Genomic DNA, 25615 nt, shown 5'->3' with positions numbered 1-25615 from the left:
CGTGAATATGCCTGTAGGGATGTGAACTTACGACGCCACATACATATTTTGTTTTTCGTCACATAAAAAAATGAAAAGAAATTCTATTTTGCAAACGACAAATTCAGCCGATCAAATTTTTATACCGGCAATTAGTTGCATATTCGGATTAATCAATTAACATCACTCGAATATGGTGCTGATATGAAAGAACCTGAATTAAACTAATTGCGTGACTTTCTGCTATCAATGCCCTTTTCTCTTCCAGCATTCCGCCGAGGTAACCGAGGCATGCTGCCTTCCATGAAAACTAAACTCCTGCCCAACGTTGCTCCTGCCAGAAGCCGCGGCAGGACGACAGTACCTAAAGTCGATCCAATCCAATCCGTCAGCCACCAGTTCCGGCGCGGGCGGCACGGTGCACAACGGTGCGATCTTTGCGTAGTTTTTCGTGGCATCGTGCTTCTTTCGACCTTTATTTTTGCTACAGTATGCGGTTTGTTTGTTCTGCGGTTGCTTGGCTGTGCTATAAATGTGATCAATAACCTATGTGCTCGACAAGACCTTCTTCTGCAGCAGAAGCTTTTGTGAAATAGCCCTGACGTCGTACTGCACCCGACTCTTTGTTGCCTCGGATGAAAGAAGCGGCGTGTTATAACTTGAAAGTAAGTAACTGTGCTTGAAGATTACTTTGATGATGTTGCCGTGGGATGAGCAAAATGCTGTAGCATATTATGCCCACTTGCACAACTTAATTGTTTGCACTGGAGTGGAAGTTACAAGTACGATGCGGTAGCTGCCGCAAACGTGTTTGCCCGCGTTCGCGACCCTGTCGCGAAGCTCCGTAAGCCAGTGCATCGCGCCTCTCTCGTTCTACACTACGAAAAAAATTGAAACGAGGTGTACACATGCATGGTGTGAATCTTAAGGCAGTTGTACGTAAGTTCTTAATAGCGATAAAACAGAACGCACGAAAAGGATAATGTCGGGGCTGTGTGTGTTTTGCGGTGCTTCGCGACTCATTTCTTATTTTCTTACTGTCTTTGCGGTGTGTATGTGGCCCGCCTGCGGAGTGTATTGGTGCCTAAATTATGTCATGCCATGGAAAGTGCAGGTAGGTTGAAAATGTAAAATTCGTCTACCTTCACAGCTTATCAACTTGTTTCAACACTAGGCTTGTCAAATGGATGTTTCCAGCCATCTACAGCACAGTAATTTGCGTTTAAATTAATTTTTCATCATTTTCCTTGCAGCGTGTATGTGGACAGCTCGTGCAATTGATTGTTGCAAATGTGCCACATCGTAGTGTCAACAGGTATGTATAAGTTGCAGTGTAAGTGCATGTTGCCCACTCACAACCTGTCCACTTGTTCCCTCAGGGTTGCTGCACGGACGTGACCAGCCCATTCAGAGCAACCGTGTTGTAGCTTGCGCTGCAGAGCATTGGTCTACATGTAAGTTCAAAGTGTGTTGAAATTATCAGCTCCCTTCATGCACTCATCTTTTCCTTTGCAGCACGTGTGTGGACATTTCGTGCAATTGATGGTTGCGAATGTGTGACATAGTCAGCAGGTATGTTTTAGCTATGGTATTTTTTATTATGATCTTCAGTGGCAGTATCTTGAATTGCAAAAATCATGTACCGTTTCAGTGACAGTATTTTTGCATTTTTGTTTGTTTTCCAGGGAAAAACTTTTTTACAACAGATTCAACATGAGAATACAACCTGCATACAGTAACCCGTCCTATTGCATGGGACCTCTTCCAGTGTCAAGCGTGAAGAATGCTTCTTGAAGGTTGAAAGCATGCGTTAAAGCCTTTAATAAAATTGTTTGATTTTAAGACAACTTGCTTTGTGTTTGGTTGCTTCCTATAGGCATATGCATTTGATGTACGATGAGGCCTGTGCCTGATATAAAACACTTTGTGGGCTTGTATATAAACTCATTTAGTATATGACAGTTATATTAGTGGCTGCAGTCACCAAGGCCTGCAACATGCCAATGTCCTCTTTAGGTCCGCGGCGGATATCCGCGGATATCCGTATAGGATGTCCGTGGGAGATCTTTCCAGTTACAAATGTACCTCCGTCGGACGTCCCTCGGAAATCCGTCGGAGGTCGGCGGATCTCCCACGGATATCCGTACATCCGTTAAGGGACGTACATAGTACGTCCGCTGGACGTACAGTGGTTGATTGGGACAGTAGCACTCTCAGAGACCTTATTCTGCGCAGAGCGCTGCAGCAGCAACTGCTTTTTCCAGATTGGTGCTCTTAACGTTTGTACCTTATTCTTTTTTTTTTGTTTTAGGCCGAGGGCTAGAAGATCCAGCAACATCAAGAGGAGAGCGGCTACGTTTTTGCGCCCGTGCATCGATCTCCACCATGTGGACACACTTAAAAAGTGCAACCATTGTGACTTCTGAGGCACAAGTTGGTGACGGATGCTCTTTTCGCGTTTCCACTAAAGAAATAGCCGACCTGATCACATTCTGAGCCGCAGCTGCGACAGGATCCACAGATGACGCAGGAGAGGAGTTGGGTTTTCCATTAAAGAAGATGTCCGTGACACCCTTACCTGACAGATGCACGCAGTGACAGATTTCACCAAACGACCCATCACATTCGCCGGAGCCTTTCTACCGCTGCTGCTGTAGCTTAAAAGTGCACTAAAGAGAAATCAGAACTCGTCTTTTTACCATGGTAACTCGATCTACACGTACCGAACATTCTAAGAAACATCTAATTATTGTCCTGTGTGGCCGATTTCCATAATCTAAATAAGATTAAACGTCCCGACTCCCGCCTTTTAACTCGCCGCATACGGTAGGAGTACTCAACTGATGCGTGCAGTGCATTTCAGACAGTCGCGCGACGTCTTCGCTTTCGCTTTTATTTTGTTTTTTTAGGTTTCCGTGTATAAACAGATCTAGTCAGAGGCTACACAGCCACAAATTAGGTCCACGAAAATAAAAAATACGCGTGGACTGCTCTCGCCGATCGCTACGTATCACTTTGCCGATGGCAGAGCGGAAGGCCGCCCCGGGACTGGCTGAAACGTTGTTGACTGCTCCCACCGTCGGCAGTGAGTTCAAAAAAAAGGCGGGAGCCGGCCCGGTAAATCTCATTTAAATTGTGTAAATCGGCTGCGCAGGACAATAATACGAAGTGTCTAAGAATGCCCGGAACGTGTAGACCGATTTCGCGCGGTAACAAGACGAGTTCAGATTCCTCTTTAGTGCACCTTTAAGAAAGGCTAGAATCCACCACAGTAGTCGGCCGCGATGCAGCACTGGAATAACCATATGCCTTTTCCTTAAAAATTGAAACTGCCTCGCGCCTAGAGCAAAGATGCTTGCCAAGAATGTCAGACATATTGCATTTCCTGAGCCCTCGCAGTACAGTTGAAATAAGCAGTAGAGTGGCCACCATTGCACAAACAACATGTATCATCTTTTTCAGAGCACGCTACGCACACCTTCAACTACGATGGACATGTGCTTCCGGCAAAAGTGACAATAACAGCCGGTAACTTCACTCCGTCAGCTACCCGAGTGCAGCGATGGACGGGGATTGCCCCTGTAAGGGAAAGTTTTTCAAGCACGCCTCCGAAGGACTAAGTCGGGAATCGACAACCTTCACTAGACCCGTAGAGCGTGCCAAGTGCAGGGAAATAGGAGCGCTCACCGAGTGATTTCCAAAGGGGGAACTCCTCTGCAAATCCATAATGCAGGCTTGGTCAGACGATCTGCACACAAGGCCTCCTCAGCCGAACTGCCGGACGTCAGAAATCATTTTGAAGAGAGGTGAGATGGCCTGCAACGCAGTCTGGGCAGCGTCCGGATTGTTCAAACTGGTGACGACCCTATCAGAAGGGACGAACCACAGCCGTGGCCTCGTGGCAGAGCACCAACCTCGGCTTCGGGAGGTGGTGGGTTCGACTCCCTCCGCCGGCCGTGTGCCCACCGGTTTTCTCAAAATGGGTACAAGCTATGCGCCGGCCTGGTGCTCGGCTTCCTAGGGCTGCATTGCTTTGGAAAGGAGCCTGCGCCTTCAATGTAGTATTTGTGTAGTCTGTAGTGTCATATTTCTGTAGTCTGTAGTGTCGTATTTCTGTAGTTTGTCTTCTGTAGTGTAGTATTTGTGTAGTCTTTCTGTAGTGTAGTATTTCTGTAGTGTGTCTTCTGTAGTGACGTAATTCTGTAGTCTGCCTTCTGTAGTGCATTTGTGTAGTGTGTTGTATTCCTGTAGTCATTACCAAGTACGCTTTATTGGTGAATTAATATGCAGCTACAGAGCAGCAGTCTAACTCTGAAGATTCCATGCATTCCTGCAGTACAGCCAGGCACAAAAACACCTCAATTGGAGCAAATCGACTATTTATTTACATATATACAGAATTTTTCTTCAGCAGGTCTCTCTTGTTCAGACTGTCCAAGATGAAGAAAAGGAACAGTGATATATATAGTATGCATACACAACAAATGCATGCAAATGTTACAAGTCATACAGTGGAATCTTGATTATGCATTCCCCTTTCATGCAACGATCCACATTTAACATCAAATTGGCACGGGCCCGACGTAAACCCATAGGAATAATGCATTAAAAGCCTCAATTACACAACTGAAGTATATGCACACACCCACTTCATACGATGGCTGGCGGGAACCGTCCGGAATGGGAGAGACATAGGCATGCAGGGCACTTTATTGACAGAAGTGATGTCAACCAAGCTGCTTCCAGATATAAATTAAGATGCAGACGTGCATGCAACGCGTGACCAAGTGCATCATGGCCTGTAATGACGGTTCTGCCGACGGCTCAGACTGAGTCCGTGCATGCAACCTGCATCTATCAGTGCGAGGCGGTCCGCCTGGCCCGTTTTTCCACGCGCTTCACTTACGAACACGTTGCGGAAATAAACTGCACGTTCATACCACCATTAAGTTATTTTAGAGGCGGTAAAAAGAGTAGACATTTCTGTGATCGCTGGTGGCTAGTTCAAAAGCGCTACCCGCTACACCTTGAGTAAAGCACAGGTTAGGCCGACAACACCCAGCAAGCGGTGTACTGTCAGCCGCCAGAACGCACATCACTGCAGAAATCGTGCCAAAGGTGGACATTGCGCTTTCTTTTTTCCTTTAAGATACGAATTCTTAGTACAGATACTGCTACCTGCTTCTGCGTAGTGACAGCGGTTCTAGAGAAAGTTTGAACAGAAAGACATGTCGCTGGCATGGCTGTATACTGTGCGCTGCACATCTCCAAAGGGTTGGAGTAGTCATATTCCTGGCGCGTTGTTCATATTTTTTCGAGATTCATCCGACATCTACTTAACGTGCAGAAACAGAGCGCTCGCCTGCCTTGTCTAAAGCCGCCTCTTCCACGCTGAAAAGCCTGGCTGCGCGCGGTCTCAGAACAGTCTCAAAACATGAGCGCAAAGGAAAGATCGTTTACTTTAGATGACAAGAAAATAATCACAAGGATGCTATCTTCAATAATGCCCCGTGAACACTACAAAACGCTCCCGATCCTTGCTTTTATCAGTCTGGTAATGTGGTCCATAAGTGCTGTTAACAGTCTGGTTCATAAATATAATCTGTGCGTCATCTGAGTAGTCAACTACCCTTAAGCAGAACTTGGGTAAAGCAGTATCTCACTATAGTAGGCAAATTCCAGTGAGATTTGCAGGTTATTCTAGTGCCTAAGTGTACCATACAGACAGTTAGGAAATACAGTCAAGTTACCAGTTTTGTAAGCACATGAGCTTACCCAATCTATTCATGCATATAACAAGAGACTATTGGCTTGAACAGCTATTTACCGCCGCAGGTCACAGCACTTCTGTGCCAGGTAGCGCGTGACCTTCTTGTGGCGCTTTTGGAGATCCTCAGCCGAGCAACCCTTCAGCTTCAAATAGTGCCAGAAGGAATCTGCACAGATGGGGTAATAAGTAATGTTAGTGTGGTTGAATATAAAAAATGAGCAGATGCTGAGGCAGTCATCGAATAACGAGCATTAATACACCTAACATAGGTTGTCAGTTCGAATCCGTGCTGCGAGATTGGCTCCAATTTAACTAGTAAGTTTATGCTGCACTACAGGCTGAATCGTATGACACCATCTGGTACATTCATGCCAAACGGTTCACCCACAAATTTTACATGAATGTCGAGACTAAGCAGCCAGACTAATGCCTGCCAGACAGATATACATATACTGATCGATATAGTTTAGTTTCGAGCTGTGGTCCTCGAGCATCCCACTGCCACCTGCTATTATTTTATTCCATTATGTAACCCCCTCGGCTCCCATGGCAACTACTGGGATACACTGCTGCACTGGAGGCTGCCATCTTGGGTTCTATCCGTGGAATCAGCACAACTCTGAGGCTCAAAACACAACCAGGCTCAGAATGCAGCGTAATGCTATAAAATTACTACCTCGGGCTAATAGCTCTGGGAACAAAGCTTCACACACTGGTGCATAATATTATACTTCAGATACACCCAGCAAAGCAATAGAGAGAAAAGCCCTTTGATGAATAACAAAATTTAGCTGGAGTTTAAAAACCCACATGCACTCTGCGTAGGTTTGGGACTTGGGGGAAAAACAGAAGAGAGGTGCAGGAAATTGCAAAGGTTTTCAAGCAATTTCAACAAAATTTCAAAAATTATACAGCCCCTGAATTAGGGACGGCATACATCAAAGTGGTGACAAATGGAGTGACAAAGTTCCTTACACAGAGTGTGCATTGATGAGGAATGAGGAGGTTTTAGTGTTTATCTGGAAGATTAACAGCAAATTATTGCGCAGCAGTTTATTGCGCATCTCTGCTGCCTATGAAAGGCTAACCGCCGAATTCAGAAGTGCACCTCAACTCCATATTCCGTCTCCACTCTGTGGAGTGGAGACAACAACTGCCCTTCCATTTGATGGGCAGTTAGCATTGAAGAATGCCACTCGGCATTTCTTCAGACGAGGAGCTGCTCTAGAGACCTTCTTCCAACCGCCGTCCCTGGAGGAAGCATGAACAGCAAATGAAGGTGAGAATAAGGCGAAAAATTGCCTTTGGCTACAAAAAAGCATGGCATGGCTATTAGGTGTCTGTTTTATCACGCAGCACCACCTTAAGAACACAAAGAACCTCACCGTTTATTAGCCTAGTAAAACATCTTTTGTAAGCTGCCTGACGAAAGCAACAGAGAAAAACTACCGGAAACGCTTGCACATCTGGCAACCTTTGCCTCCAATGATGTAGCGTCTATGTAGGCATTTATGAATGGCATGAAAAACTGCCACGAATGGTGTAAAAAACTGCCATTCGTCAACTTGTGGGAGCTTTCGCTGGCCTGCAGAGGCCAGCGGCGAAGCTGAGAAGTACCAAAATGGGTTTGGGTTTATGGGGTTTAATGTCCCAAGTGACTCAGGCTATGAGGGATGCCATAGTGAAGGGCTCTGATAATTTCATCCACATGGGGTTCTTTCACGTGCACTGACATCACGCAGTACACAGGCTTCCAGCATTTTGTCTCCATCAGAATGCGACTGCCGCCACCAGGATCGATCCTGTGTCTGAAGTCAACAGCTGAGCACCGCAACCCGAGACTGCTTCATCATCAAAATATGCATTACATAAATGACACTGCATCACAGAAAAGGACTAACAGTCATGGCCAAACTGTAGTTACAGCCAAAAGTTGGCACCGTGAACCTGCTCCCCACATCCAAAAGCTTGCACTTCAGGCCAACGCACACAAATCAGATTGTCTCCCAAACCCCATGACACTGCCTCCCAAAGAAGGTGGCAGCCAATAAGTGGGCAACAAAAACGTAAACTGTGGGTAACAACTTGAATGTCTTGCATCACGCTACAAGGTGATGTGAAATTTGAGGAAAGGCCCCAAGAAGCACATAATTTTTTTTAGGTTTTCAGAGCACTCTTAGCCCTTTAAATGCCAAATGTTTTCCTAAAAAACATACCAGAAATTTTAAGCAATAAATTTTTTTGTTTACTTCATTATTCTTGAAGCCACTTCATTGCATACGCATGGGCAGCTGCAGAGCAGTCAGCTCAATGCACCGATTGTAGTTCACAGCACTCAGACATACAGACAAGGGACAGAAACAAAAAAGATGATGGCACAGGCACTGAACTTAACTTTTTCCAGAACTGCCGACATACTGCATAAATACCCACACCACAGGCACCAACACGCAGCGATTAATGCACTCGTGGTAACATGAAGTTGTATGAGAAGTAGTGGAAAAACAACTAAAGCTAGAAGCAAAAACCAGAGGACACAGCACAGGATAAAACCAGAACAAGGTGAGAGAAAAATTTATCAGCAAGTCGTCATTTTTAAAAGACTGCCAACAGTGCATAGGTTTGACCAAAAGAATATTTAAGAACTGGTCAGATAAAATGGAACTAAAAAACCTTACGCACAAACACAGACCAAGCGCAGTGAAAAAAAATGAAGGAGAAATAGTAAGAAAAAACACGCAATACAAGCAAAATGGTGATTGGGTAAGAAAACGAGAATTGAGCAACAAGCGAAGGTGAAGTGTGCTAAAATTTAAAAGTATAAAAGGGGAATAAAAACGCGCATGAGCCACAAAGGTGAAGCCAACAGTTATGATGGTTAAAAGTGGAAGATGACGTACACTGAAGCCGAGAGATAAAATATAAAAAAAGTGAAATTCAATAACCAGTATGAAGGCAAAAATCAAGGAAAAACACGAAAAGAGGGAAGTTGGCGGAAGAGGCAAGGCATGTAACACACATGTAGAAACAGGGCTAGATCAAGTACGTCCCATAGAGTTTCTTACTACTACCTAAAGGGAAAGCTGGCGGCGCTGCACTTCAGCCAACATGGACGCTCAAAGCATCATGGGGCAGTGAGCTACTTGTTGCGGCACAGTCGTAGTTTTTCAGGAACACAGAGTGGCAGTACTAAGGCGTTTCATTCCGAAAACGTAGTTCGTGTGTGCGCACACGACTTTCGCGCGAACGCAGTGTGCAAAAGCCATAGTAGTGAAGACGCGACGACACACGACGCCAATAAAAGGTTTTACTCTTCCGAAATGCCATTAAAAAACCTCTTAAAGTATCTAAACAACAAAATTTTTTCTTAAAACATATTTACTTTTAAAAGTGCGCCTGTTAATTACGAAATATTAGTTTTTTTAGTGTTCATCACTTGGCCAATAGGAAAGCTAGTCATGTCTTATTTTAGGCAAACTTTGCACTTAAATGCTTTTCTGCTCGTTTGTTGCAATCATTAGACAAGATATTGAAAGTTAGGACGTTTGTAGCTATCAAACATCTTTAATTTTTTATTATTTTTTGGCCAAAAGTTACAGCTCCGCAACAAGTAGCTCACCGCCCCACGATGCTTTGAGCGCCCATGGTGGCTGAGGTGGTCACGTGGGGTCTCCATGCAAACTCCCATAGACGGCTTGCCAGCTTTCTTTCTAGGTAATAGTAAGAAACTCTATGGTACGTCCACAAAGAAAGGCAATCCTCTGAGTGAAACCAAGCGTGTTCTTTACATTCACCCCGGAGCCTGAAAATCTCTGCGGCTTCCACCATTGCATTGCGTCAGCTTATTACGGGGCTCTATTAACACAGTGGCTTTTTCGAACTTTGGGCAGCATGGCTTTTTTGCGTCCCATTATCAGCAGTGGACTTGCAGGTACCTAAGAGATGTACCCGATAAATCAGTGTAATGCTCTCTTAGCCTTCCATTGATGCCAATGTATACCTTGCGGCCAGACAAAGGGATTGAGCAAGCACTTCTTGCGCATGCCGCTAAGGGTTTCTGTAAAATGCGGTGTAGCCTGTTTCTTTTTCATTGACGATCCTAGAGAGGTGCGATAGGTGATGGGGGGGGGGGGCGGCAGCAAAAAAAAAGCATCTACTCTATCTCTTGAATTTTCTAAAGGTAAATTTCACAGCACTTTAAGGAAATCGAAGAGAAAGTAGGAGTAGACATTGCCTTTTCTGACCCCCTAGCACCTATCACAGTTGTGGAATCCTGAATGAAAAAAAAAAGACGCTGCACCAAGCGGTACACAAAACCCTTAGCGCCATGCACGGAGGGCGTTTAATCAATCCCTTTGTCTTGCCGCAATTAGGTATACATTGGCATCAATGAAAGGATAAGGGAGCATACGATTGATTTATTGGGTACATCTCTCAGGAATCTGCCAGTCGGGAAGACCAAACCGCAAAACTGTATCGCACAGAAGCAGGTGACAACAAAAGGCCGTACTGACAACTGAAAATTTATTGAAGAACAGCAGTGCTTACATAGACATGTCGCGTGTGTAATCTGCAAACAATCGTAAAGAGGCAAAAAAATTCAATGGCAACCATGGAGCTGAGCAAATATGACAATCACCTGCTCAACAACGAAACAAAAACAACGGGGGGAAACACAGACAGAAACGCTAATTTTCCTGAAAAATGAACACAGTAGGCGTGCTGACACACTTATCTGGCTCCGACTTCAAGATGGCAACAGCCTCGACAATTTCTCTTTCCAACTGCTCCTTTCTTGGGTTGTGTTGGGTTTTATGGCACATAGGCAGCTAAGGCCATCATCCGCCAAGCACAAGGTATGGAAAATATTTTCTGCGGGATATTATAAAAATGTGGAACGTGATCAGTGGTGTAAAGGGCCTAAAAAGTTGCAAGATCCTATGCAGATCCCATTCTTTTGAACTGTTTTTATTCAAAAGAATGGGATCTGCATAGGATCTTGCATCGCTCCATTGCTAAGTGACATGTTCCTTGCTAAGCTTGACAGGGCACTCGAACAATCACTCATGAGCTCAACAGTTCCAAGAGCGTTCCGATATGTAGATGATTACCTAATTTTACTAGATTGTGACCCGGCTAGCTTCGCTGCGGAAGTGAATGACCTGTGCGCGATATTCTGTGAAGTGCTTTCGCCGCTGGAAATTACGCATGAAGTGGCTGTGAATGATCGCATTAAGTTCCTTGATCTGACCTTATATTTTACTGATTTCCATGTATGCTGGGCATTTGATCCTAGGGGTAAAAAGCCCTTACTTCCAACAGCTCAGCCCATTCGAAGCTTGTTAAAAGAGGCATTGTGGCGTCATGCTTCCAAAATGCCATGCAAAAATCCTGCCCACACAAGTTTGAATTTAGTTTCTCCAATCAGGTTGATAGGCTAACAGACGCAAAATACCCCCTTCATATTCTGGAATCAGTAGCAGAAGGGATATTGAAAAAGCTGAAGGAGGGCAAAGCTGTCCCCCATTCCAAGCAAAAAAATCTGGCAGTAATACCTTATGTTCATGTTGTGTCCCACAATTTGAAGAGAATAGGCAAAAAGGCAGGAGTAGATGTTTTTTCGGCTCCTGTCAGACTGAGTGGCTTGTGTGCGAGAGTTAATCGCCCGGATAAAAGATCGGAATCTGGTCATAATTGCAAGAAAAACCACAGGATGAAGTATGTGCCATGCCAAGACAACGTGGTGTACTCAGTCCCGTTGAAGTGTGGTGGGTCATACATCGGCCAAACTGGCCGGTGTCTTAATGAAAGACTTAAAGAGCACGCAAACAATGTCAAGAACGCGGCCCGCCACATAGGTACTCACTGTCGTGACTGTTCATGTTACCCAGAATTCAAAAACAGCCAAGTTGTTACCAAACACAAGGATAAGCTTACACGAGAGATTATTGAGGCATCTGAGATCATGAAGCTGGGTGCGAATTGTATCGGCACTCCTTCCGTTGCCATCTCGGTGAAAGAGCACAACTTCCTGATTTAAAATGATCGATGTACGCGCGATACAGCTGCATGCGCATAATGACTGGGATTGATACTTTCTGCTGCTCTCTGTTTCTTTGTTTTTTCTAAGGTGCAAAAGAGTATATATATGCTGTTAGCATCCGGAATAAACATTTGTTGTCAGTTCAGCGCTGTTTTTGTCCCCTTCTTCCCTTGGCCTTGTGCCGTTGCGCTGCTTCACTAAGAGATTCTTAGTACAGATACTGCTACCTGCTTCTGCGTAGTGACAGCGGTTTTAGAGAAAGTTTGAACAGAAAGACATGTCGCTGGCATGGCCGTATACTGTGCACTGCACATCTCCGAAGGGTTGTAGTAGTCATATTCCTGGCGCGTCATTCATATTTTTTCGAGATTCATCCGACATCTACTTAATGTGCAGGAAGAGAGCGCTCGCCTGCCTTGTCTAAAGCCGCCTCTTCCACGCTGAAAAGCCTGGCTGCGTGCGGTCTCAGAACAGTCTGCTAATGTGGTCCATAAGTGCTGTTAACAGTCTGGTTCATATAATCTTCTGTGCGTCATCTCAGTAGCAGACTATCCTTAAGCAGAACTTGGGTAAAGCAGTATCTCACTATAGTAGGCAAATTCCAGTGAGATTTGCAGGTTATTCCAGTGCCTAAGTGTACCATACAGACACTTAGGAAATACAGTCAAGTTACGAGTTTTGTAAGCACATGAGCTTACCCAATCTATTCATGCATATAACAAGAGACTATTGGCTTGAACAGATATTTACCGCCGCAGGCCACAGCACTTCTGTGCCAGGTAGCGCGTGACCTTCATGTGGCGCTTTTGGAGATCCTCAGCCGAGCAACCCTTCAGCTTCAAATAGTGCCAGAAGGAATCTGCACAGATGGGGTAATAAGTAATGTTAGTGTGGTTGAATATAAAAAATGAGCAGATCGAATAATGAGCATTAATACACCTAACATAGGTTGTCAGTTCGAATCCGTGCTGCAAGAAAGGCTCTAACTTAACTAGTAAGTTTATGCTGCACGACAGGCTGAATCGTATGACACCATCTGGTACATTCATGCCAAACGGTTCACCCACTAATTTTACAGGAATGTCGTGACTAAGCAGCCAGACTTTAATCCCTGCCAGACAGATATACATATACTGATCGATATAGTTTAGTTTCGAGCTGTGGTGCTCGAGCATCACACTGCCACCTGCTATTATTTTATTCCATTATCTAACCACCTCGGCTCCCATGGCAACTACTGGGATACACTGCTGCATTGGAGGCTGCCAACTTGGGTTCTATCCATGGAATCAGCACAACTCAGGCTCAAAACGCAACCAGGCTGAGAACGCAACGCAATGCTCTAAAATTACTACCTCGGGCTAATAGCTCCGGGAGCAAAGCTTCACACACTGGTGCATAATATTATACTTCAGATACACCCAGCAAAGCAGTAGAGAGAAAAGCCCTTTGATGAATAACAAAATTTAGCTGGAGTTTAAAAACCCACTTGCACTCTGCGTAGGTTTGGGACTTGGGGGAAAAAGAAAGGTGCAGGAAATTGCAAAGGTTTTCAAGCAATTTCAACAAAATTTCAAAAATTATACAGCCCCTGAATTAGGGATGGCATACATCAAAGTGGTGACAAATGGAGTGACAAAGTTCCTTACACAGTGTGTGCACTGATGAGGAATGAGGAGGATTTGGTGTTTAACTGGAAGATTAACAGCAAATAAAGTTTATTGCGCATATCTGCTGCCTATGAAAGGCTAACCGCCGAATTCAGAAGTGCGCCTCAACTCGATACTCCGTCTCCACTCTGTGGAGTGGAGAAAACAACTGCTCTTCCATTTGATGGGCAGTTACGATTGAAGAATGCCACTCGGCATTTCTTCAGACAAGGAGCTGCTCTAGAGACCTTCTTCCAACTGCCGGCCCTCGAGGAAGCATGAAAGGCAAATGATGATGAGAATAAGGCGAAAAATTGCCTTTGGCTACAAAAAAGCATGGCATGGCTATTAAGTGTCTGTTTTATCACGCTGCACCACCTTAAGAACACAAAGAACCTCACCGTTTATTAGCCTAGTAAAACGTCTTTTGCAAGCTGCCTGACGAAAGCAACAGAGAAAAACTACCGGAAACGCTTGCACATCTGGCAACCTTTGCCACCAATGATGTAGCGTCTATGTAGGCATTTACGAATGGTGTAAAAACTGCCGTTCGTCAACTTGTGGGAGGTTTCGCTGGCCTGCAGAGGCCAGCGGCGAAGCTGAGAAGTACCAAAATGGGTTTGGATTTATGGGGTTTAATGTCCCAAGTGACTCAGGCTATGAGGGATGCCATAGTGAAGGGCTCTGATAATTTCATCCACATGGGGTTCTTTCACGTGCACTGACATCGCACAGTACACAAGCTTCCAGCATTTTGTCTCCATCAGAATGCGACTGCCGCGGCCAGGATCGATCCTGTGTCTTTGAAGTCAACAGCTGAGCACCGCAACCCCTGAGACTGCTTCATCATCAAATTATGCATTACATAAATGACACTGCATCACAGAAAAGGACTAACAGTCATGGCCAAACTGTAGTTACAGCCAAAACTTGGCACCGTGAACCTGCTCCCCACATCCAAAAGCTTAGACAGCTTCAGCCAACACACAGGAATCAGATTGTCTCCCAAACCCCATGACACTGCCTCCCAAAGAAGGTGGCAGCCAATAAGTGGGCAACAAAAAAGTAAACTGTGGGTAACAACTTGAACGTCTTGCATCACGCTACAAGGTGATGTGAAATTTGAGGAAAGGCCCCAAGAAGCACATAATTTTTAGATTTTCAGAGCACTCTTAGCCCTTTAAATGCCAAATGTTTTCCTAAAAAACATGCCAGAAATTTTAAGCAATCAATTTTTTTGTGTACATTATTCTTGAACCCACTTCATTGCATACACATGGGTAGCTGAAGAGCAGTCAGCTCAATGCACCGATTGTGGTTGACAGCACTCAGACATACAGACAAGGGACAGAAACAAAAAATTTGATGGCACAGGCACTGAACTTAAAACTTTTCCCAGAACTGCCGACATACTGCATAAATACCCACACCACAGGCACCAACACGCAGCGATTTATGCACTCGTGGTAACAAGAAGTGGTATGAGAAGTAGTGGAAAAACAACAAAAGCTAGAAGCAAAAACCAGAGGACACAGCACAGGATAAAACCAGAACAAGGTGAGAGAAAAATTTATAAGCAAGTCATTTTTAAAAGACTGCCAACAGTGGATAGGTTTGACCGAAAGAATATTTAAGAACTGGTCTGATAAAATGGAACTAAAAAACCTTATACACAAACACAGACCAAGCGCAGTGAAAAAAAAAATGAAGGAGAAATGGCAAGAACAAACACGCAATACAAGCAAAATGGTGATTGGGTAAGCAAACGAGAATTAAGCAACAAGCGAAGGTGAAGTGTGCTAAAAATTAAAAGGATAAAAGGGGAATAAAAACGCGCATGAGCCACAAAGGTGAAGCCAACAATTAAGAAGGTTAAAAGTGGAAGATGACATACAGTGAAGCCGAGAGATAAAATATAAAAAAGTGAAATTCAATAACCAGTATGAAGGCAAAAATCAAGGAAAAACACCAAAAGAGGGAAGTTGGCAGAAGAGACAAGGCATGTAACACACATGTAGAACCAGGGCTAGATCAAGTACGTCCACAAAGAAAGGCAATCCTCCGAGTAAAACCAAGCGTGTTCTTTACATTCACCCCGGAGCCTGAAAATCTCTGCGGCTTCCACCATTGCATTGCGTCAGCTTATTACGGGGCTCTATTAACACAGTGGCTTTCTCGAACTTTGGGCAGCATGGCTTTTTTGCGTCCCATTATCAGCAGTGGACTTGCAGGTACCTAAGAGATGTACCCGATAAATCAGTGTAATGCTCTCTTAGCCTTCCATTGATGCCAATGTATGCCTTGCAGCAAGAAAAAGGGATTCAGAAAGCACTTCTTGTGCATGCCACTAAGGGTTTCTGTGCAATGCAGTGCAGCCTGTTTCTTTTTTCTTTTTCATTGACGATCCTAGAGAGGTGTGATAGGTGATGGGGGGGGGGGCGGCAGCAAAAAAAGCATCTACTCTATCTCTCGAATTTTCTAAAGGTAAATTTAACAGAACCTTAAGAAAATCGGAGACAAAGCAGGAGTACACATTGCCTTTTCTGACCCCCTAGCACCTATTGCAGTTGCGGAATCCTAAATGAAAAAAAAAAGACGCTGCACCACGCAGCACAGAAAACCCTTAGCGCCATGCGCGGAGGGCATTTAATCAATCCTTTTGTCTTGCGGCAAGGTATACATTGGCATCAATGAAAGGATAAGGGAGCATAAGATTGATTTATCGGGAACATTTCTCGGGAATCTGCCAGTCGGAAAGAGCAAAACCACAAAACTATCACACAGAGGCAGGTGACAACACAAGGCCGTACTGACAACTGAAAATTTATTGAGCAGCAGTGCTTATATAGACAAGTCACGTGTGTAATCTGCAAACAATCGTAAAGAGGCAAAAAAATTCAATGGCAACCATAGAGCTGAGCAAATATGACAATCACCTGCTCAAAAATGAAACAAAAACAACCGGTGGAAACACAGACAGAAACGCTAATTTTCCTGAAAAATGAACACAGTAGGCGTGCTGACACACTTATCTGGCTCTGACCTCAAGATGGCAACAGCCTCGACAATTTCTCTTTCCAACTGCTTCTTTCTTCATCCAATAATCTGTGTGCAGTTCAGTTTGGGATAGCAGTCTACAATGAGACAGTGAGTGGGGCGGCAAATGCCTCCGGGTCTACTCAAGGAACACGCATACTCTTGCAAACAAATGTGTAAACATCTACCACTTTGGACAATATAAAACTGGCCACAGCTGAGGGGAATCTCGTACAACATGCCCGTTGGCGGTAGTTTTTGAATGCCTCATGCCATGTGCAACGGGGGTAGTGTACACGATTCCTCTCGGCTGTGGTCGATTTTATACCGGCCAAATTGGTAGATGGTGAAACACTCCCTTGCAAGAGTATTAGCATTCCTTGGGTAGGCCCGGACGACCTTGCCTGCCTGTCCACTGTCCCAGTTGTAAAGACTGTTAACCTAAACTGAACTGCACATTATTATTGGATGAATAAAGGGCCAGTTGGAAAGAAATTCTCAAGGCTGTTGCCATCCTGAGGTCGAAGCCAGATAGGTGGGATAGCACGCCTTCTGTGTACATTTTTCAGAAAGAATTGGAATTTGTTTCCCTCCCTAGGGTGTTTTTGCAATGATTGTTTGCAGATTACATGCGCAACTGATCCATATGAGCACTCATTTCTTCAATAAATGTTCAGTTGTCGTACCGCCTTGTGTTTTGCCTGCCTTTGTCCCATTCTGTTTTGCGGTTTTTCTAACGATTTCCAACCAACTGGCCTACAAGCACGTCCTAAATCTGCAAGTCCATTGCCAAAACTGTGACCGAAAAAAGCCATGCCACCCATGTTCGAAAAAGTGCCATTGTGTTAAAAAAGCACCAGAATAAGCCGACATGACGAACTGGTGGGAGCCGCCGGGATTTTGAGGCTCGAGGATTAATGGGCAAGAACACCCTCAGAAAAAAAGATTGCCTTTCTTCAGGATGTTTGACCTAGCCCTGGTTTTAAAAACATCTTGCATGCCTTGACTTTTCTGCCAACTCCTCTATTTTCGCGTTTTTGTTTGCTTTTATCTTTAATACTAATTGAATTTCATATTTTGATATTTTATCTCTCTCGTTTTTACAGTAGCTCATCTTCCTCCTGTAGCCATGTTAATTCTCGGCTTCACCTTTGTTGCTCATGTGCATTTATTCGCCCTTTATTCTTTCAGTTTTTTAGCTCACTTCACCTTTGTAGACCAATTCTTGTTTGCTTGCCCAATCACCATTTTCTTTTCACCACATGTTTTTTCTTGCCATTTTACTTTTATTTCACTGCCCTTGATCTGTGTTTGCGTGTAGTGTTTAGTTCCGTGTTATCAGACCAGTACTTGAAAATTTTGGTCAAACCGTTCCATTGTTTCACGTGCTGGTGGTCTTAAAAATGACTTGCTTAAAACTATTCCTTTAACCTTGTTATGGTTTCATCCTTCCCTGCTCTATAGTCTTGGTTTCTGTTTCTAGTTTGTGTTGTTTTCCCACTATTGGCCATATCACTTATTGTTGCCACGAGTGCAAAAAATTGCCACCTGTTGGCGCCTGTGTTTTGGTTATATATGCAGTGTTTCGGTGATTCTGGAATAAATCTGTAGTCAGCACCTGTGCCCTCATATTTTTTCTTTCTGACCCCAGTCTGTGTTTCTAACCTCTGTCAACCACAAAGGATCAGACCAACTAGACCGACAGCTTGTCCTATTCAAGCTCAATGCGTACTTTTCAAAGAAATACTATGGCGAAAACACTGTACTTACAGTAAAGCCTGCTTGACTGAGCGAATACCACTGGCAATTCGCAAATTCCCAGCCTGCTCCTGATTGCTGGCTCAAGCCGCACGCAACTTTGTGGCTAGCACGACTTCCACGCAACTCTTGGTCCCTTGAAACTGAAACATAGAGGGATGAGTGAGAGATATCAGATTTGATATGCTTGTATTGCTGCAATGACTAAGAAAAAACGATATTTTCCATAAGAACAATTATTATTTCACACTAGCTTCGCAGAGTAAACCTCGTTTATCCCGACCTCGTTAACACTGACATACTGCACAGTCCCAGCCTGACTGCATCTAGTTCTATGGTGTCATATGCTTGTTAGCTATGAGCCCTTGGCCTTGCACCGGTTAATACAGACAACCACGGAATGGGCAATCAGCTCCGACCTTTTGAGTCATAGATACTCAAAAGCTCAGTGGTCCCAGGGGTTCTAGAAATATTGGCAGGGCGACACAGTAACAAGCATTCCGCACCACTTGCTCTCGCTTCATTGCAAAAAAACTCTCACAGCAGACCTGTCCTCCATTTTGCAGTGTGAAAATAATCAAATTCAAAGCATGCACACAAAATGTGGACCTCTCTTCGAACAGAGCTTCAGAAATACGGGTATAATTATTGTAATTAAACCTACCTGCAGTTTTCAATGTATCCTAAAATTTCATGCAACTCGACAAGCAATAAGCATTAAAAAGGAATTAAAATAGCCAGCACTGTTTAAACAATATAGCTATGAAGAAATACGAGACGTATCCACTACTCTCCAGTGGTTCTTTAGCTTCATGCATTATCAATCTACACTTTCTTACAGGCACATTTGCACGCGAAGATTGGGTTTAACCCAATCTTGATGAATCTTTCTGGAATGCAACAATCAGGAGAAACCAGTTTTACTCAAAAACAAAGGGCCCTATACAATGCATCACAAGGCCCGCTAGGCGCACTCAAGACTACAGCCCCTTCCACAAGTCTCCAATTTGCCTGTCCTCTACAAGTTGCAGGATCCCTGTCCACTGCTTGTCGAATTTCGCTATCCCGCCTTGCTAGTTCTCCCACTGCCCTTCTCAAACTCTTGGAATTCTGTTGCTCTAGCAGATCATCAGCTATTGTATTATTTTGTGTTTTAGCACTACACACTCCATGCCAACAATGCTGGATAATGTACTTTAAATAGGTTTGTAGAGCGTGCAAGTGGCTTGCAGCTTGACGAATAGGTGAGAAAAAAACGCGGAGCCTGACAAATAGGTGTGAAAAAAACGTGGGTTATTTGGAAGAAATGGGCTTTGGCAGGAGATGTAATGCAAAGGCAAGATAACCAGTGGTCCTTAAGAGTGATAGGGTGGATTCCAAGAGAAGGCAAACGTAGCAGGGGGCAGCAGAAAGTTAGGCGGGCGGATGAGATTAAGAAGCTTGTGGGGATACGGTGGCCACAAGTGGCGAAGGAAAGGGTTAATTGGAGAGACATGAGAGAGGCCTCTGCCCTGCATTGGGTGTTAGACTGATGATGATGACAACCTGGTGAATTTGCCTCGCAACAACCGCTGCAGCCTGATAGTTTGTAGAGCAGCACAATGGCCTTCATTTTTTGAGTGGTGAAGTATTCAGCATTTTGTTTCAACCATGAGTGTAAAGGGAAGACATTTTATGTTGCACAAAATGAAGGAATTACATGCATACTGGGCTTTGGAAGAATGCCCTGTGGACATTACAAAACACTGCCATCCTTGCTTTATCTCTGCCAGGTAACAAAATTCATTATTCTCCAAATACTTTGGACAAAGACAAGCTGCCGTGCACTCATTCGAGCTCAGTGGACTTTCCCTCCAACCAATCTTCAGTAAATAATATCAGGATTAGGCAAAAGTAACTGTAGTGTATTTCAGTGAGTGAGTGCCTTTTACAGAAAGTTTTGGAAACAGAAAAGTTTATGAGCTTTGTGAGCACATGATTGCACAATCTATTTACATAGTCAAATGGGAAATTTGCCTTCCTATTCAATTTATGCACATTCAAACAATATTTACCGCTGTAGGCCACATCAGTTCTGTACCAGGTAGCACATGCCAAAAAAGCCTTGATAGCGTAATAAGTAATGTGTGGTTGACTATAGAACTTAAAATCTAGGCCATATCTCTTGGATCTAATCTTGACATATTTCTGCATAATACTATACTGCAGATACAAAAAGCAAAGCAATAGAGAGAGACAGAGAAACTTTGCTAATGAAATGAACAAAATATTTACTTAAAATCACTGACCTGTTACTCAGCATGAGGGAGGAAATAAGAGGGAAAGACGAAGGAAAACAGGTGCAGAAAATTGTTAATGTTTAGAAAATAATAAATTTAAACAATTTTTGGAAATGATGTATCCATTACTTTACTTGGTTTTAAAGGGTTTAATGCCACAAAGCGGCGCAGGCTATACAGGGCGCTATTGTAGAGGACTGGAAAATTCTTTAGGTGTGCTGACATCACACGGTACCTGGGCCTCTAGCATTTCGTCTCCATTGAAATGAGACTAGTACAGCTGGAATCAAAACTGGCTGGAATCGAACCTGCCTCTTCCGGGTCAGCAGCCAAGCACAATAACCACTCAGCCACCATGACGGCTCCCATTTGGGGTGACATGCATCAATGTGGTGACTGACGGGGCTGACAAAGTTCACTTCAGAGAGGGTGTGCATTGATGAGGTTATATAGTTCAATTCTCCCTGTGCCACATAATTAGACAGGTAAAAATTTATTATGAGCATATGCTGCCTATGGCAGGCCAAGAGACGTAAGACACAAAGCATATGTCCTTAAAATGAAGGCAAGAAGAGCACAATTTCCAGCTGCGAGTAACCACTCCACTATCCAAAAGGATAGCCAGCTTCTTTAAAAAATGTATGTCCTGCCTATGTCCATTTATGATTCCCGCTCAGATTTTAATTCGCATTTATTTCCAACCAACTCAGTTCTCTCCCAATCTCTTATCATTAACCCTATGATTTTCCTGAGTGGTTCACCGCACTGTTCTCAATTTTAAGCCCTTTGTAAAGTACCCCACTTTTCCCGACAGCTTAGCAAAGGCAAAGCAGTTTAAAATTTCTTTTTGAGCATACTACAAGGTGCTGCTCGTAACTTCTGAGTGCATGCCTAAGGCAATAAACCCCTTTCTTATTCTCCCAACCATTTCTTTCAAATGCTCTATATCTGTGCATGACCTGGCCGAGGTGTATTATGTTAAGACTTCCAGTACCTTACTGCATTTCATAAAAAGGCCTCTTTCCTGATTATTAAGTATTGATTTAACTCTCATTTTCACACTGAGTATTGATGTCCTCAATCATTTGCAAGAATTCATCACTTATACTACAACTCACCATTAATACTACAATAACATGAAATCAAATATAACTGAGCGGTTCTCCATGAGTCTTCGCATTTCCTTAACCAACCTGCTGCTATGCAGAGAGGGTCACCTCGTCTAGCATCATCACATCTTGTTCAGGGTATGTGGGTTGTGCAAAGTAAACAACCGTTGATTTCAGGTCACTGCAGTCAAAACTACAAAGTAGCTGGTGCAATGAAATGTTAGTTCTAAGAAGGTCTGCTCGTTTTTTTTTATGCGGGCCCAAGTGAACACAGGCTAAACTGCATGCTGTTTGATGTCAGTGCAGGATAAAGATCCCCAGGTGGCCAAAATTATTCTGCAGCCCTCTGCTATGGCACCTCTTTTCTTCTTTAACTCCCTCCTTTATCCCTTCCCTTGCATCATTGTTCAGGTGCCTATCAAGATGTGAGACAGTTACTCTGTCACTTCCTTGGCTCAAAAACCAATTTTAAATTTTTCAAGGATACTTTCAAGAACGTAGAGGTACAAACTGTACAGTATAACCACATGCCACAGCAATAAACCAGCAATACATCTGCGCTGACAGGAGCTTGCCAAGTACGCTGCAAGGATGCTATGCCACGCAAGATTTGGTGTAATCATACAATGTTACTTTACTGACTGACATTTAAGTGTACAAGCAAGAAATACCATTAAAGTATTATTGTACAGCACAACGTTTTTAAAAGATAAACAAACATTTTTGGCCCTTTTAGAGGACACACATGCATAAAAGGCAACAGGTGTGGAATAGTCACTGCACCTGAAGCAGGCTCAACTTTATAATAACAGCGCAGTGTCAAGAGCTACATGAGCGGCTATATTTCGTACAAATTTCCAGTTCATGTAATTATAAGCTGAGGTACTGCTGTAAAGTGCATGAAGAGTTCTGCATGCATTTTTAAACACAGCAGTGAGCCTATGTTGAAAATATTTTTCAAAACAGGCAGGTAAGGTATGCGTAACTGAAAAAGATAATTACCATGAATGGCTTGGAGGGATGGCACAGCTGAAGGCAGGAAGCACGCATGGCCCAGCAGATGCTGGCAGCTGGCAACTGCAGATAAATACGTCCCGACCAACAGCTATCAGTGCCAGTGTCAATGCCATGAATGACGACAAAACAAACTGTCGACTGCTTCAGAAACTAAAATAAGGTATTAATATAGGAACACGAAAAGCAATGAGGTGGCCCATGACAAAATAAATAAGGAGATTGTATGTCAAACACCCATACACATTCTTTGAGTACATTTACATGACTGTCATAACCACATTGAAAGATGAGCTGGCTAGAATACCGCTTTATTCTTATGCATGATGAAAAGAGCCCAACTATTCGAATATAGCATGCGCAGGCTTTAGTTAATTACTATTAGGGTGCCTTGCACCAGCATCTAATGTATTCTTAAACTGAACGTACCAACCAGTCGACCAGTTTATCTTGCATAAATGAGAAGAGAGAATGGAAAAAGCATGCATTCAATAGCAAGGAGCCCGATATCTCACGTCTCAACTGAGCATGATACGAAAATTAGTAGTGCATTTAACAAATCTGCACACAAATAAAAACAGCAAAACATTTGTCGAGTGGTAATGCAAGTAGGGGCAAGAGAAAAAAAAATACCGAAGAAGACTGGTGAGTGTGGTGTAGCGACGTCTGTGGGTAGGGTTCCGTGCCTGGGAACAGTTCCGAGCGCGGAGAACTGCTGCCGGCAGTCAACCAAGAATAAATAAGAGAAAGTGAAAATGAATAACAAACCATCACCAATTGCGAACGACCTGAAAGCGGGCCGCATAAGCGAGGCATACAGCAAAAAGCTTGAAATCCCAAATAAGTGTGCAGTTGCATCCCCAACAGTTCAGTGCCCTGAAGGAGAGGAAGCATGGACGCCTACAGTTTAGGGAAGACACAAGAACGACCTAACTGACATAATATTGCCAAATTCTGTTCCAATGGGGAAGCACAGATAAAAAGTTTACAAATGACTAGTACATATGCGCCAGCCTTCCACATGCGATCACTGTCTTCAAAATAATTTGCATGACGAATATTAAGAAGTAAGCACTGATCCGATGAGCACCAACACCGAGCAAAACCATCCGTCGTCTGTTCGCAGTTCGCCTAGCGCGAGTGCTTCATCGCGCAGCACTGCCGCTCATAATAATCTTCTAAATAGCACAAATCCATCCGATGGGTACCAGCCGCGAGCAAAATCACCCGTTGTCAGTTCCCTCGCCTGTTCTCAGCTGTCCACGCAAAAGCGCTCTCACCCGCGGCACTGATCGTCGTCTTCTACGCAGTACAAATCCATGCCAGTTGAATGTAGTAAACATTGTCTGTAGTTTTTCGCAGCGCTAGCAAGCGACCGCATAACTCTGTTGTGATCTCTGGTGGCATTTTTATTTACCACGGCACCTGAGTACTAAACGCAGACATAGACTATGAAGCAAGACTTGTCACGCAGGCTATACGTCCGTTCTTTTCAGGCAACGCATTATAGCTGAGGCAACCGCACGCAGACTGCCTCCACTGCCATCCCTATATAGCCGCACACTAATAACGCGTGTGAATACAGATCAGTAATAGAGAAGCGGTGACGGTACTCACCAATCATGCAGCTCATCCAGGCTTAGTAAAACCGCGCCGTCGTATTCATTGCCTTTCCAGATGACAAGACGTCGTAGCGCTGCCTTTCTTCATGGCTTTGCCCGTCCAAACTCACCGATGTTGACTGGGCGTAATACTCGTCGTTGGCTTCCAAAACACACTTCTGTTCTTCACACATGTCCGCCGCACAAGCACTCAAACAATGCCATGAAAAGCCAAAAAACACAAAACGTGAGGCAACGCACGCACTGACATGGCGCCGGCGCCAGCGGCTTTGCCCTTGTTTTTGCGTCGTTGAAAAACTGCAACTCAAATGCGCTTTTTTACTACTAATATTTAAATTATGTTCAGAAGAAAAATATTTCAACTTTTTTAAATTTATTTTTTTATTAAGTGCGAACACTAAAGCGCTTTTAAATACTTTTGTAGAAGCTGCGATCCTGTGATCCCATCACCCAGGGTGCCCCGGATGTTCTAGCAGACGACGGAGCAGACGACGGCGCAGACGACGCTGTTGACGGAATGAAATTTCGTTTGCTGCCAGCTAAAATCTCTTAATTGCGACAAAACGGGCAAAGTAATGCACCGTACCTCAAGCTGGTGCATATCAAGGATATGTTGGACGTGAGCGGTTGGACTGAGAGCAGCTGCGATGCATTACTTTGACTGACGCGGGCATGCTCGACGGAGATTTACACGAAACTGAGGGCTTAACTGTGACCCGTACAAGCGGATAACTTTGATATCAACTGCTTTGCGAAACTACGCCGATAGTTGCGTCAGACTTTAGCTGATATGCAACAGCGGCTCGCACTCGCCGCATCTTGCTCGCGTGTACTTTCACAATTGAGCAAGAGCCCACATGGAAGCCGATAGAAGGAACTGTGTTTTCGAGTTCAGATTGTTCCGCGAAATACGAGCAGCTTGTTTTAGCACGCACTCGAATTGTAGTTCTCAGCCAGTGCGTCACGAGCGGTGACGATGGCCTCGATGACGAGCGTAAGAATCACCTTAAGGTGGCCGCAACGAAGCCGGTATCCCAAGCGTATATGTGAGCTAAAAGTTGTTTACCTGTGCTGCAAACGTGGGCTCAGTCGCAGTCCAGCCGCTAGCTGCTCAGTTTTCCAGCCTTGCGAGCCCAAGTCGCTGGCTGCTGAGCATTGCGGGAGCTGAGCTTTCAGAAATAACACTGCCCGCGAGCGCGCCGGGCGACAAGTTTGCACTCCTCCCTGGATGTCGTATTCGTCGCTAAGCTTGGCAGGTTTCATATCGATGCCAGAGCTGAGAGTGCTTTCGAACTGGCTAGCGCTGAGGTGCTACTCTCTTCACTGTACGCTGTACTGTGAACCATGTCTCGTAGT

General features: G+C 44.2%; 1 protein-coding gene and 1 long non-coding RNA gene across 7 annotated transcripts; one reads left to right on the top strand and one right to left on the bottom strand.

Moving 5' to 3' along the window:
- The first annotated feature begins 1031 nt into the window (after positions 1 to 1031).
- Positions 1032 to 2007, top strand: LOC149357146 (uncharacterized). Of its 2 annotated transcripts, XR_016289881.1 has the most exons (5): positions 1032 to 1093; positions 1233 to 1294; positions 1359 to 1433; positions 1495 to 1551; positions 1665 to 2007. It is a non-coding gene; the product is annotated as an uncharacterized LOC149357146 (long non-coding RNA). The 2 variants fall into 2 exon arrangements; XR_016289880.1 differs by lacking the exons at positions 1032 to 1093; positions 1233 to 1294 and having other exon boundaries at positions 1306 to 1433.
- A 2338-nt stretch (positions 2008 to 4345) lies between these two features.
- LOC149357145 (uncharacterized) lies at positions 4346 to 24526 on the bottom strand. 5 transcript variants are annotated; one of them, XM_089584446.1, is made up of 5 exons: positions 23271 to 24493; positions 22626 to 22700; positions 18248 to 18378; positions 5807 to 5915; positions 4346 to 4409 (listed from the first exon to the last, which is right to left on the bottom strand). In XM_089584446.1, exons 1-4 carry the CDS (start codon positions 23440 to 23442, stop codon positions 5895 to 5897), a joined length of 399 nt encoding a protein of 132 aa, XP_089440572.1. In that variant the 5' UTR covers positions 23443 to 24493; the 3' UTR covers positions 4346 to 4409; positions 5807 to 5894. The 5 variants fall into 5 exon arrangements, with proteins under 5 accessions (XP_089440572.1, XP_089440571.1, XP_089440573.1 ...); XM_089584447.1 differs by lacking the exons at positions 4346 to 4409; positions 5807 to 5915 and adding an exon at positions 12460 to 12651 and having other exon boundaries at positions 23271 to 23352; positions 24255 to 24526; XM_089584448.1 differs by lacking the exons at positions 4346 to 4409; positions 5807 to 5915 and adding an exon at positions 12460 to 12651 and having other exon boundaries at positions 23271 to 23349; positions 24255 to 24526.
- Between the last annotated feature and the right edge of the window lie 1089 nt (positions 24527 to 25615).

Source organism: Amblyomma mixtum, chromosome 3 (genome assembly GCF_055824585.1).
Source record: "Amblyomma mixtum isolate Tamu chromosome 3, ASM5582458v1, whole genome shotgun sequence".
Taxonomy (NCBI): Eukaryota; Metazoa; Arthropoda; class Arachnida; order Ixodida; family Ixodidae; genus Amblyomma; species Amblyomma mixtum.
The sequence above is the reverse complement of the archived record's forward strand: the minus strand, read 5'-3'. Positions and strand labels throughout refer to the sequence as shown.